The sequence below is a fragment of the Schistocerca serialis genome, chromosome 11, assembly GCF_023864345.2.
Source record: "Schistocerca serialis cubense isolate TAMUIC-IGC-003099 chromosome 11, iqSchSeri2.2, whole genome shotgun sequence".
Lineage (NCBI taxonomy): Eukaryota > Metazoa > Arthropoda > Insecta > Orthoptera > Acrididae > Schistocerca > Schistocerca serialis.
Window position 1 is genome coordinate 49,021,041 of NC_064648.1, and position 15,080 is coordinate 49,036,120.

Here is a 15,080-nt window from a genome sequence, read left to right on the forward strand (position 1 = left end):
GAGTTGTAAAAATCAATTATTGGCCTGAAATTGTCACCTCATATTAAGAGGCTACTCAGGCATAAACATTTTTGGCTATTGCAGTTTCCTCATGAACCTTTTCCTAGGTTCATAGATGAATGCATATGGCCATTCCATACCTGGAATAGCAAGTCACAGAGATACAAATACTCAATAATATATTACAGAAAATGTGGCCACAGGACTGTTCATGGATTACCTTCGCTAATAAATGAACATCTTTTACTAAATTAGAGGCTTCGGTGTCTGCTATTGAAGTGTGAGTTTTGCAGACCAGCAGTGATGGGGGTTTAAGTGCCATTATCAGGATGGGGATTGAGATTCCTAGTAATTTAAAAGGGGACCACCCATACGGAAAAAGTGTAGGATGTGTTTCCAGTGTAACAAAGAGTGGCATTTTGTATGGCGATGTCTGGTGACATGGAAGGAGAATCAAACAGCCGACATCACACAGAATGGAAGAGGCACGGTAGTGTTCTACTGCCTAAGGGCTGGATCTGTGCCAAGTCCGAGGTACGGGAACCCCTGCCTTATTTTTGGGTACAACTTAACCAGGAACGAACGTGCACCCTCCTCAACTCTGGTAGTTCAGTTTCTCATTTAGATTATCTGTGGCATTTGAAGTTCCGCCATACCTGTCAATTGCCTTGTTTGCATCCGTCCTCCCAATGTTGAGCTCTCACTGGGCACATGTTGCCTCTGGTTGGCAAAACTGAGTATTGGAAAATTTTCTTGGCCTGTGAAGTGGATAGTAACTAAAAATCTTTCAGTGAACTTAATTTTGCAGTGTGTTTTTGTAAGTGGTAGTGGGTTTGTGCTAGTTTGTCAAGGCAGGGTTGTTTATTTTAAATTTAACCCAGCTGAAACATTCACATTGAGCTCCTGTCAGGTTGCCACAGGAATTCATAGTGTGTTACCGCAATGTTTGCCATTTCAGCTCAGTCACCTTCATCCAGTAGAGGTGATGCTGGTACTGGAAGTTTTTTATCGGTTACCGCAGATGTTAACTAACAGATTGGACATCACCGATAAAATCCAGTACAAGATTTGCCTTACAGATGACATTCCAGAGAGGTTTTCTCCATCAAAGATGAAATGTATATGTGCTTTGATTAATAATGTGTTGTTCAATGGGGTCATCAGGCCCTTAACTTCAGCCTATGCTTCTACCATATTCTCAGTATCTATGGGCAGCAGTGGGGTGTTTCATCCTGTTGTGGGTTATCGTGCAGTTAATGAGAATGTAGTTTTGGAATCTGTGCCACTTCCCAATCTGCATAATTCTTTTACTTGGTTCAATCAGGCTCAGTATTTTGCTGTCCTGGATCTCAATCTCGCATATTATCAGATCATGTTAACAGAGGATTTCAAGTATATTACTGCCTGCTGTACAGATTGGAACCTCCACAATTTTAACAGGGTGCCCTTTGGTTTTCCAACGGGAGTTACCATTATGTCTTGCCTTCGAGATTGTGTTTTTGGTGATTTCACATTCAAGTGTGTCTCTAATTACCTAGATGGCATGGTTGTTTACAGTTCTAGTCTGTCTGAAAACCTGCAACATCTTGAGGCAGTTCTGGTTTACCAGAGGGAGGTGGGACTTACTGTGAAGCCATCTAAAATGACACTGGCACATAGGTTTCATCCTTGGGACATCTTAGTTTCACTGATTGGATTGAAATTGACCAGGAGCATACTAGTGATTTGCGAAAATTTCCAGCTCCTAGAAATAAGAAAGTTGTGGCACGGTTCATAGGCATGACAAATTTTTTCGAAAGTCTGTGCCGAATTTTATTAAATTAGTGGGGTGCCTTAACGATTTAAGAAATTTCATATGGGATGAAAGTCATCCAGAATCTTCTGAAGCCATTAAGGTGGTGCTTAGTAACCCACTAGTATTAGACATACCAAATTTTGAGGTCGTGTTCTTCTTGCAGACAGACACCTAATTCTTCTGGAGTAGAAAGTGGTAGCTGTCCTCCTACAGGAACAGAATGGCAGGGGAGGTGTTGCATGTTGATGCCCTATAGCAATGCACCTTGGGAACTTTCACCTGCAGAGATGAAATATTCTATGTACGAATGGGAAGCCTTGGCGGTTATGTTGGCCCTTAAGAAATTCAGATTTTATTTTGAACACCAGGAATTTTGTTTAGAGACTGACAATCAAGCTCTTAGTTAGGTTTTGGCTCATTATTTCCATAATACCCTCTTAGGCATTTATAAAACTGTTGTCAAGATCAGACGACACATCATCTGGTCCTCCCTGTATAAGCAAGCCTGGAGGTTGGTGGGGTCAAGATCACTCAACATGTCACCTGGTCCTCCCTGAATAAGGCTGTCCAGAGGTTGGTGGAGGAGTGTGAGAGCCGTAAGGGAGCCGAGCCCAACTTGAATTCTCTCAAGTGGCTTTTAGAGCCTACCTGTTAGGAATGCCTGATGGATTAACTTTGTATAGATTATATAGGTCCACTTCATCAAGTGTGTGTGTGTGTGTGTGTGTGTGTGTGTGTGTGTGTGTGTATTAGGCACCTACTATTTATCATGGATGACTTTTCTCGTTTTTTTGACACATTCCGAGCAGAGAAATGACATTCCTGACAGCTGGCCAGCATTTGTTATGAATTTTTTCTGTTTCCAGGCCACCGAGGATGCTTGATAGCTTCTGTTTCCCAGCTATTTGTGAGGTTCTGCTTTGACAATGGAATTAAAGAGGTGACCACAAATCCTTTTACCAGCGTACTTTGCTGACCAGGTGAACTGCAAGTTGAAGGCTGTGCTTATCTTTCACAACAAGGCTCAGACAATGTGGCTCAATTTTATCTCTAACACTGCACAACCCAAGTCCCTGGAGGCTGCTCCAGTAGCCCTTATGTTAGCACATCCAGTCAATTTTCCTCTTGTCAACCTGTAGTCAATCAATGATTTGCTTCAAGAACAAGTCACCCTAGCAGTAACACAGCACAACTGGAGCCAGGCTAGACATAATACCAAAATTGCCTGTCACAGGTTATCCATCTGTTAGTCAGGGGCTAAACGGTTCATTGGAAAGGCTGGGGACACAGTGTTAGTCCGAAACCCTAATATTGCTGAAAAGGGGGAGTTAGGGTTCGATAGCAAGCTAGCTCCTCAGTTGTTGGGACCCTGTTAGATTGTCAGGGTGGTGAGTTCGGCAAACCTCCTGGTTCTGAATTTATGGACAAGTAAAGCCTCACACATGCACATTACTCATATCAAGGAGAGGCATATGTAAAGGGCTCCTTAATGGTGGGGACGGGGGATTTTGGTTTGGTGGAGGAGGCTGAACCACGGTGGGCTCCCTCTTCGAATTCGTGCCCCATGTGCCTGGCAGATGTCACTTCTCACAGCTCAGAGCTCATGGCACCAGTGGGCATTGTGGAGCAACAATGGGTGTAGAAGAACAGCAGTGGATCTCACGGGCAGTCGGTGTCTTGAAGCTGGACTGGAGGGTGAGTCATGCAGGGCTCGTGGGCAGCATGTACTGTTTAGCCGAACTTTATGTGGCAGTATCATTCTACCATCACAATCATTACAATAAAACAACCTTCTTTCAATAATGGTAACTGCCATAGGCTGATCAGCCCAAGATTATCATCACCCATCTAAAAGCTGGTATGTACACCTCTGGCACAGACAACAGTAGGGAGACATAGTGGCACAGAAGCAATGAGGCCTTCATAGATCACTGGAGGAAGTTGGAACCATATTTATACAATCAGGCCACCTCATTCCCATAAATTCTGGAAGGGGGGATGATCTCTGACGTTATGTTAAATCACATCCCAGATCTGTTCAACCCGGTTCAGGGCTGGCGAGTTGGGTGGCCAACACATCAATTGGAACTCACCACTGTGTTCCTGAAACCACTCGATCACACTCGTGGCCTTGTGAAATGGTGCATTGTTTTCATGAAAATGCCACACTCAATGCAAATACTTTCAGAAAAGACTTCCTGACACTTAAACGTTTACTCAATGGGAAACATGATCTTCACGGAGGAGTGGACCTAACATGAACCATGGACCGTGGCACTGGTAGCGAGGCTTGCATGCCTCAGCAATACAGATAGTCATTCCGTAGGTGCAACCCCAACGGAGGGGTATCTGTTGTGGGGCCAGACAAACATGTGGTCCCTTAAGAGGGGCAGCAGTCTTTTCAGTAGTTGCAGGGGCGACAGTCAGGATGAATGACTGATCTGGTCTTGTAACATTAACCAAAACAGCCTTGCTGTGCTGGTACTGTAAACGGATGAAAGCAAGGGGAAACTATAGCCGTAATTTTTCACGAGGGGATGCAACTTTACTGTTCATTAAATGATGATGGTGTCCTCTTGGATAAAATATTCCGGAAGTCAAACAGTCCCCCATTCAGATCTCCAGGATGACATCGTTATCAGGAGACAGAAAACTTATGTTCTACAAATTGGAACATGGAATGTCAGACCCTTTAATCAGGCAGACAGGTTAGAAAATTTAAAAAGGGAAACGGATAGGGTAAAGATAAATATGGTGGGAATTGGTTAAGTTTGATGGCACGAGGAATAAGACTTCTGGTCAGATGAATACAGGATTATAAATACAAAATCATATAGGGGTAATGGAGGAGTAGGTTTAAAAATGAATAAAAAACAGGAGTGCAGGTAAGCTACTATGAACAGCATAGCGAATGCAGTATTGTAGCCAAGATAGATACAAAGCCCACACTTACCACAGTAGTACAAGTTCATATGCCAACTAGGTCCCCAGATGATGAAGAGATTAAAGAAATGTATGATGAGATAAAATAAATTATTGAGATAACGAAGGGAGACAAAAATTTAATAGACATAGGGGATTGGAATTCAATAGTAGGAAAAGGAAGAGAAGGAAAAGGAGGAAGTGAATATGGAATGTGGGTAAGGAATGAAAGAGGAAGCCGTCTGGTAGAATTTCGCACAGAGCACAACTTCATCATACACTATGTGCTGAAAAGCATCGGGCCACCCCCAAAAACTTACTTTTTCATATTTGGTGCATTGTGCTGCCACCTACTCCATATCAGAGACCTCAGTAGCCATTACACATCGTGAGAGAGCAAAATGGGGCGCTCCGCGGAGCTCATTGACTTTGAATGTGGTCAGGTGATAGGGTGTCATTGGTGTCACATGTCTGTATGCGAGCTTTCCACACTCCTGAACATTCCTACGTCCACTGTTTCTGATGAGATAGTGAAGTGGAAGCATGAAGCGACACATGCAGCACAAAAGCATACAGGCCAATCTTGTCTGCTGACTGAAAGATACCGCCGACATTTGGAGAAGGTTGTAATGTGTAATAAGCAGATATCTATCCAGACCTGAAAGAACTGCAAAAAGGTAGGAATTTTAAGAGATGGGATCTGGATAAAGTGAAAGGATCAGAGATTGTAGAGCGTTTCAGAAAGCACTAGGGAACCATTGACAAGGACATGGGTAAGAGATACAGCAGAAGAGGAAGGGTAGCTTTGAGAGATTACTAGTGAAAGTAGCAGAGGATCAAGTAGGTAAAAAGACGAGGCTAGTAGAAATCCTTGGGTAACAGAGGAGATACTGAATTTTATAGATGAATGGTGAAAATATAAAAATGCAGTAAATGAAGCAGGCTGAAAGGAATACAAACGTCTCAAAAATGAGATCGACAGGAAGTGCAAAATGGCTCAGCAGGGATGGTAACAGGACAAATTTAAGGATGTAGAGGCATATATGACTAGGGGTAAGACAAACACTGCCTACTGGAATACTGAAGAGACCTATAGAGGGTCTATACAAGGGCGATGCACTTGCGGGCAATATTTTGAAAATGGAAGAGAACGTAGATGAGGATGAAATGGGAGATACGATACTGCGTGAAGAATTTGACAGTACTGAAAGACATAAGTTGCAGCAAGGCCCTGGGAGGAGACAACATCCACTAAAACTACTGACAGCCTTGGGACAGCCAGCCTTGGAAAAACTCTGCCATCTGGTCAGAAAAATGTATGAGACAGGCAAAATACCCCCAGACTTCAAGAAGAATATAATAATTGCAATTCCAAAGAAAGCAAATGTTGACAGGCATGAAAATTACCGATCTATCAGTTTAATAAGTCATGGCTGTAGAATACTAACATGAATTTTGTACAGTCGAATGGAAAAACTGGTAGGTGCTGACCTCAGGGAAGATTAGTTTCGATTCCGTAGAAACGTTGGAACACGTGAGGCAATGCTGACCCTATGATTTATCTTAGATGATAGATGAAGGAAAGGCAAACCTACATTCCTAGTATTTGTAAACTTAAAGAAAGCTTTCGACAATGTTGACTGGCATACTCTCTTTCAATTCTGAAGGTGGCAGTCGTCAAATGCAGGGAGTGAAAGGCTATTTACAATTTGTACAAAAACCAGATGGCAGTTATAAAAGGGGAGGAGCGAAAGGGAAGCAGTGGTTGGGAAGGGAGTGAGACAGGGTTTTAGCCTATCCCTGGTGTCGCTCAGTCTGCATATTGAGCAAGCAATAAAGGGAACAAATGAAAAATTTTGAGTAGGAATTAAAATCCAGGGAGGAGAAATAAAAACTTTGAGGTTAGCCAGTCAGAGACAGTAAAGGGCCTGGAAGATCAGTTGAACAGAATGGACAGCACATTCAAAGAGGGATATAAGACGAACATCAACAAAAGCAAAACAAGGATAATGGAATGTAGTCGAATTAAATTGGGTGGTGATGACAGAATTACATTATGAAATAAGACAATTAAGTTAATAGATAAGTTTTGCTATTTGGGGAGCAAAATAACTGACGAAGGTTGAAGTAGAGAGAATATAAGATTTAGTCTGGCAGTGCCAAGGACAGCATTTCTGAAGAAGAGAAATTTGTTCACATTGAGTATACATTTAAGTGTCAGGAAGTCTTTTCAGAAAGTATTTGGATTGAGTGTATCCATGTATGGAAGTGAAACATGGACGATAAATAGTTTAGACAAGAAGAGAACAGAAGCTTTCGAAATGTGGTGCTACAGAAGAATGCTGAAGATTAGATGGGTAGATTATGTGACTAATGAGGAGATACTGAATAGAATTGGGGAGAAGAGGAATTTGTGGCACAACTTAACTATAGGGTGGCGTACAAAATGTGTTACCAATTGTTTCTTTTACAATTTACACCACACGTTAGATACTCCGCTGGGATCTCTACAGCAGTACCAGCAGAGCTTGGAAAAACAAATGAGTTACGAAATGACATGTAATTCACGATACTGCCACTAGGAGACTAGTAACCAGCAATGGCTGACAATGGAAGACTGACAACACAGCAATGATCGGCTATTGTATTACTTTTTCATGAAACGAGAAGCCTTGTTGTGACTCAGAGGCATTTTCGACAACAGTTTAACACACGATGGGTTCCTTGCAAGAAGACCATTCACAGTTTGTACGATAAATTTGTACAGGAAGGAACAGTATTGGATCCGAAGCGACCTCGGCCTAAGCCTGTTTGTTCGCCGGAAAATATTTAAGCAGTACGAGTTGCTGTACAGAGAAGTCCCGGGAAATTGTGTAGAAAGGCAGCAGTGCAACTGGGAATATCCACTCGCTCCATTCAATGCATTCTTAAAAGTGACCTCCACTTGTACCCATACAAGATGACCTGTGCACAGAAGCCCACTGAAGAACACAAGCAGCAGAGACTAGTGTTTGCTCAGTGGGTGGAGGATAGGGAAGAAACTCTCAACAATGTTTGGTTTTCAGATGAGGCGCATTTTCATTTAGACGGTGTGGTTAACAAATAAAATGTACACTTTTGGGCCACTGAAAACCCACAAGTGCTTCATGAACGACATTATGCTCCGAGGATTACAGCGTGGGCAGCAATTTTCAGTCACAGACTTACTGGACCCTTTTTCTTTCAAGAAACTGAACAGTGAACATTATTTGAGCATGCTTGGCTATAGATTCATTCCACACCTTCTTGCTACTGCCTTGCTCTCCAACACACAGTGATTCATGCAAGATGGAGCAAGGCCACATACTGCAAACACTGTGTTGGAGTTTTTACACGAGCATTTCGACATGCAGATCATTTCACTCAGGTTGCCAGGTTGCTTCAATGACAGACAAAATTGGCCCCCCAATAGTCCAGACCTCAATCCATGTGACTCTTTTCGTTGGGGGTACCTAAAGGAAAAAAATTTCCTGAAACGTCCACGTGATTTAATGGAGCTCAGAAGACTTATTCTTTAAGCTTGCAGTGAAATTACGGAAGACGTGCCGTAGGGTACTCACTAACTTCAGTGTTCGTTCGAAGGAAGTTAGGAAACGAAATGGTGGACATATTGAGCATGTACTGAGTTAGATCAAATCTCCATGGACAGCTCTTCATTGTAGTATATGTTCCTTTCAGATTGTATTGACAATAAAGTTTATATTCAAAATCAAAATGGTAACACATTTCGTGCGCCACCCTATAGAAGAAGGGACTGATTGGTAGGACAGGTTCTGAGCCATCAAGGGATCATCGACTTTGTATTGGAGGGAAGGGTGGAGGGTGAAAATCATAGAGGAAGACCAAGGCATGAATACACTAAACAGATTCAGGAGGATGTGGGTTGCAGTAGTTACTCGGGGATGAAGAAGCTTGCACAGGATAGAGTAGCATGGAGAGCTGCATCAATCCAGTCTTGCCACTGAAGAGCACAACAACAACAGAAGGGGTGGATGTGCTTTGCAACCAGTTTACAATACTTCTTTTGTGACACAGTGCCTCACACGAGCTCCACTGGACCCATGGGTGCCCACGTGGTTGTTTCCCAGAGTATAAAGGAGGCCCCTACAGTACAGGAGTCAAGAGGCTGTTGCCCTTGTGGGGACGGAAACGCACCCTCCCAAAGGCACGATGAAGGTATCAGGATTCATCAGACCATGCAGTGCTCGGCCATTGTGCCAACATCCAGCACCAATAGTTACATACCTATTTCAGTTGTTGTCGATGTCATGGCGTGGGTCACCAGCGGCACAAACTCATCATTAGAAGTGTTTGGAGCATTGTGCATTCAGACACAATTGTACTCTGCCCAGCATTAATGTCTGATGTTAGTTACACCACAGTTTGTTGCCTGTCTTGTTTTACCAGTCTGCCTAGCCTATGATGTCTACCATCTGTGATGAGGAGTACTTGCCCAACGCCATAATGTCTGGCCATGGTATCACCTTTGTTTTGCCATGTGTTGAAGACAACTGCCATAGTACTACTTCAACACCCGGCAAGCTGTGCAGCTTCCAAAACGCTCATACCAAGCCTTCAGGCCATCAAAATCTGCTCTTGGTCAAACTCAGATTGTGTGCATTTCCTATTTTACAACAAAACAAGATGCTCACTGATACTCCATGCAACGTGTGTGTGTCTGACTAGAAGACAAGGTGAGATGCTATTGCCTGGATGAATTTATACTGACAGTAGATCAGTGGTCATAACGTTTTGGCTGCTGTGTATATGGATTTAGTATTATGACTTCCAAGTGGATGCTGGGCAATGCCAAGGGAACCATTCTGCAACATTTGAGGCAACTGTAATATGCATGAATTTATTACGAGGGTGTGCCAGAAAATAATGCCTCCAAAATTTTGATTCTGTTCTTAATATCAGTTGTCATGCATATGACACTGTTGATGTTACCACTTTGCTGACACAGTATGCAGCACCCTCCTGATGAACAGTTCTGAACTGCAGGTGTGTGTGTGTGTGTGTGTGTGTGTGTGTGTGTGTGTGTTATTTAACTCTGTCAGCATGTGAGAAAACCCTCAGACAACAGAGCACCAATTCAAATAGTTCATCCACATGTGGAGTACCCTCTCCTTCAGCATGACAATGCCAGACCATACACAACTTTTTTTTTGCACCTGCAACAGTCTGACGCCTTTGATTCATTATTATTGATCATCCTCCATACTGACCCGGTTTGAATCAATGAATTTTCAACTGTTTGCAAAACTTAAAGAACACTTTCAGGGACTCAACTTTGATAGTGATGAATTACTGTAAGCGTAGGTGAGGCTGTGGGTCTGCCAACGAAGTCAAGCATTCTACAGTGACGACACCAACAACCTGGTGTCTCACTGGGAGAAAGGTGTTCAGTGTCACGGTGACTATGTTTGAAATAAATATACAAACACGAAGAATAAATATACAAACATGAAGAATAAATATGTTAAATATTAAGTTTGTTTTAATTAAAATGCTTCAATAATTTCCGAATAGAAATTTTGTGTCATTACTTTCCAGCATGTGCTCATGCCCAAAATATACACCAATTAAAAATTAACATTTAATTAATTTGGTAAAGAAGGTGGCTTTCAACTGATACAATGCTAAGGTCATAGGGAAGTTCAGTTCATCAACTAACACAACACACAGAGTATGAGAAGACTTCTTGTAGGTAAAAAGTTACGTTATGGGCACCATTTGGATGTTTTGGTTAACATTAAGCTGTGCTACTGATCAATTTGTTACCATATCCTTTACTTGGCTTTCACATTTCTAGACTTTGTCAGTTCACAGCCACACTGCCACTTTTGAACATAGGCTAAGCCTTGAGATGCACTATGAATCAGACTCCCACTACAACCAATGTTACAAGGGGGGAGTGGGTCTAGAACCACATTTTAACCTTGTAGCCTTTGAATAGTTCTCCAGTTTAGGTCCAAAGTCAATGGATCTTCAAACTGCTTTTCATTTACATGATGTGTGCTGTGCATACATATCATCCTGAATGCCAAACCATCATTACATCAGGGTTCAAAGCCAAAGCCTGAACTGTGTTGGGTCTAACCACTCTTTTACTGTATTTAATAAAATTTAGTATACTTATTTTCCTATCATTTCCTCACAGTGATTGTTTAGGATTACTGTTGTGATAATGCTTGTCAAATGAATTGCAAGCTGTTCACATAGTTTGTATAATCTGTAATGAAGTACTCACATATATTCAAATGCAAATGCTGCAATAATGCTATCCCAGTACTTCTGCAGTTGCACTCAAGATGGATGTTGAAACAGATTTTTTCAGCACAGATAGTTCACGAGCAGTTTGCGTGATTGTGTCAGTGCGCTCAATTCTCATTTTCAGGATAAAAATACTAGTGACACCAAGTGAATTTGTTTGGTGATGATAGGTGAATACCCTACAACCGGTTGCACTACATCAGATTTCAAGTGACATGTATATGTAAGATTATTTACACCAGTAACTGTAACATTGTGAAAGTTTCACAAACAATGTGCAGCAAATGCAGAAAGTGGTTATGAACAAACCTGTCAATATTTAATGTGTAGCCCCATGGCTTCATCAAAACTTTGCTGCCAACATACAAATTCATTCTGCTGTGTAACAATTTATGCTTCCATGTGATATTTGTCTGAAATTTAACTTTACTGCTGAGAGTTCTACTTACATATGGTTCACATATTCTAAGTAAACAAAATGTACTTCTCAGATTAGTGACCATGCAAGTGTCACTTCAAAATTATTTATAAATAATTTATTTTACATTATCAGTAAATAAATTACAATTCTCATTCCATACCACAATACACTTCAATAATGCATTAACTGCAGCCATACCATTTATAAATTTAATGGCACTGCTAAGGTTCACTACAGTCATAGTTATTCTTAAGTTGCACATTAAGGTTGTCATTCAAACAAGTGTATCAGAGCAGAATATACCCACTTTATGGCAACCAGTTTATCAGTATAATTGGGTTGTGCATTTAAAAAGTTTTCCATGTTTACTAAACATTAAATTGAAACTCTTGCTCAATTCTATGTGAGGTTTAATACAAGGCTTATTTCAATGCACTGTGCAAAATGTCATCAGTTTAGTAAACCGAATTATTCATGTTTCCAGCTGTATGACATCAATTGTATGTATTCACGCATCACACTGCACACAGAAATTAATGAAAGCCTGTTAAAAAATACAAGTAAGCCACTTACTATGAAGTGTAACTCAGTTTCTACTTCATCAGTTTCATCTTTCTTTATCCACTTAGTTGGCTCCTGGTCCATCACTTCAGTTCTACAGTCTGTAAAGAAAAAGCAATCAGATAAGAAAAGTTTTTGGCCCACTCAGTTACTGTTTTTACCATGAGGTATAGCTCAAAGGCAGTATTGTCACTCATATATTGCGTGCAGTAAATGGGTGATTACACAGGAAACAGATGCAAAGTGGCTGAGGAAAAGTGTGTTGATTGATATAAACTCATTCACATTTTGCAGGTCATGAAGAGTGAGAACAATCATAAAATAACACGCAATGGAAACTGAGCATTTAAATTTGTTACTGCTTCTTTTTAACACTGGCTCATGGATACCATCCTGTTGTGACAATTATGGAAGATGTGTAATTTTGTGTGCATGCATTAACTTCAGCATTACAAACAATTACAGCAGTCAATAGATTGCAGCGATATTACTTAATAACATCAAATATTTCGTTCTATACTTGGTTCATTGTGTTAATTTCAGTGTGATAGGGACATGAAGAAAGTCCGGACATACGGACTGTTTATCAGTGAATATGCATTTTCAATGTAGGCATTACCTTGAAACTTACTTCATCTGTATTCATTCACGGATGTATGCTCAATTTACAGGAAGCGTCATCATTTTAGAATCGTTACCTACTATTAAAGGAAACCATACCTGCACTGTAGACTGCACATTGCAATGCGGAAGTTCTCATTCTTGATTACCATCAAGATTAAACATTGGTTACCATTTTCTAACAAAACTGATTTACTGAAATGACTTCATACTTACTGTAAATATGATGAATGATCTATCGAGTTCTGATGACAAGTAATGCTTTACGTTAGGCAGATTATAGTTAATCTGTACCTTGTATCTCGCCAGTTCGTAAATGATGTTGCAGTACTCTTATACAGAACTCCATTAAAACCCACACACTACAACAAACTGGTATTTATATATGATTACACGAATACTAACGACACGAATAATCAAAGCACAGTGAAAACTGACAAAATGCAAGAGAATTGCAGCATTTCCTTTCATGCGAACATACTCAAACCATGAAATGATGTAGTAACTTTGGGCACTTTAAAAAATGCTTACGTTAGCCCTAAGATCTGGAGCCGCTTTATGTCTACATCACAACACAGAAAATTATCATCACAATCATTATTACTACTAAGTAAGTCAAAATAACCGTACTAACATGGACAACCTTTGAATTTCACTGTCCCCCTTTTCTCGTTAGCCACGAAGTATATGAGGAGATTACTACGTAGACAAACTGCTCCTGACAGCACGTCACACACTCAGCCGTTTCTTTTACGAAGATACATGTAGCGATTTTAACGGTCAGGCCAAAAACAAGCACTAACAACTCAGGTATATAGTTGTTATGAACATAACCTGAAAAATTACAACATTCACACACCGTCACCAAGCACACTATAGGTGATGTGATCACAATTAAATACAGAATAAAATCTCATCCTTATGTACCCATTACAAATTAAAACATAAAAAAGACAGCAGCCTCAAACAGCAGAGTCATCACAAGATATTCGCGAACTAGTACACTCATCAAACTCAACTGTTACTGTGACAGAAATTAAGTACCATGTTAATTTACTTCCGAAACACATTTCTTCACTTATTCTTGTTTGCAGTTTATAAACGCTTATAAATTACCTGGAGAATATCACACGCAAATTTCCACAACACCACGAGGTTGCTGCTGACTACACAGTACACGAAGGGTGACAGTATCGCAGAACCAGCAGATGCATTCAAAACCAGCGTGAATCTTGTCGCTCGTGTGGCCAACAGCAGAATTTTACGTCTTTTTCAGTGAGTGTTACGACATATGTAATGTTTTTTCCGTATTTTCTATAGTATTTACGAGCATTAGTGTGAAATAGACTTGATAAATTGAAGGTTTCAGTTTTTATTTGCGTTTGAATAGGAAAAGCGAAGGACAGCTTCGCGTGTACGCAAACGTTTGTTTACATTGTTAAATGCGCGGGATCATCAATTAAGTAGTGCACAATGCTCAGTATTTACGTTTATTAGTGTCATTTAGACTCGATACATTGACGATAGCAGTTTTTATACATTTTATCAGGTCATTTTTCGCGTGTACGTGAACGTTTGTTTACATTATAAATACGAGGGTTAATCAGTTTAAGTTAGTGTTGGATGCTTAGTATTCACGCTTATTAGTGTCATTTAGGCTCGTTACATTGAAGGTAGCAGTTTGTATACGTTTTATTAGGAAAAGTGATATTGACGGTGAACTGTAACGCCTCTTGCACACGTTTGACTAGCGCAACCTGCGAGCGTTAACAGTTAAGTAGACGTAAAATACGTGGTAAATTAGTGTTACACTAAAATGTCTGAGTAAATCAATGTTACAATAAAACTTCTGAGCCATTCTTACATACGGTTTAGTTAGCAGAAAGCTTATACTCTCCTCGCCGTCTGCTTATTTTCCTTAGCTTGTTGTGGGCATTAGTGATCGTGTACTGTGAGCCTATGGGTTCCTATAAAGTAGAACTCGTATTTGTGCTTTTCATTCTGAACTCTTATTGTTAGCTAAAGGTTTTGTTTTGTACCTGCATCTGTCAGTGTACAATACTCAGTATTTACGTTTATTTGTGTCATTTCGACTCGATACATTGAATGTAGCCGTTTTTATAGTTTTATTAGGTCATTTTCGCGTGTACGTAAACGTTTGTTTACACTTTAAATGCGAGGGATAACCAGTAGGTGTAGTTTACCGCTGGTTACTGTTCAACATTTATAAATAACATTCACTATATAGCCTCTAGCAGTATACTGTAGGTCACTGTTTTTTCCTGTAGTATCCACTTGATAGCCCTAGCAGCAAAATAAGCACCAGATCTAGCTTCTACCATAAATTTTTATCGTTTTTCATTTTTGAGTGTCCTTTCTGCCACCTAGAGTGTAGTTGTTAACCTTGTGTGGCAGTAGGTTTCCTTAAGTTTCTTATAGTAAATC

At 40.5% G+C, this 15,080-nt stretch overlaps 1 protein-coding gene and 1 long non-coding RNA gene across 8 annotated transcripts in view; one reads left to right on the forward strand and one right to left on the reverse strand.

Annotated features, from left to right (window-relative positions):
* LOC126427081 (zinc finger protein 99-like) overlaps positions 1–13,835 on the reverse strand; it is a 141,063-nt gene extending 127,228 nt beyond the window's left edge. For 6 of the 7 annotated variants that reach the window (XM_050089257.1, XM_050089256.1, XM_050089255.1 and 3 more), the window contains exons 1-2: positions 13,752–13,835; positions 12,027–12,115 (exon numbers count right to left, since the gene is read on the reverse strand). In XM_050089257.1, the coding sequence (XP_049945214.1) occupies positions 12,027–12,098 (72 nt within the window). In that variant the 5' untranslated portion in view covers positions 12,099–12,115; positions 13,752–13,835. Of the gene's footprint in view, positions 1–12,026; positions 12,116–13,278; positions 13,470–13,751 lie in introns of all 7 variants that reach the window. The other variant, XM_050089253.1, reaches the window with a different exon arrangement.
* The window catches only part of LOC126427083 (uncharacterized), a 110,622-nt gene continuing 109,367 nt past the window's right edge, over positions 13,826–15,080 (forward strand). The window contains exon 1 of the long non-coding RNA XR_007576526.1: positions 13,826–13,910. This is a non-coding gene — a long non-coding RNA (uncharacterized LOC126427083). The remainder of the gene's footprint in view (positions 13,911–15,080) is intronic.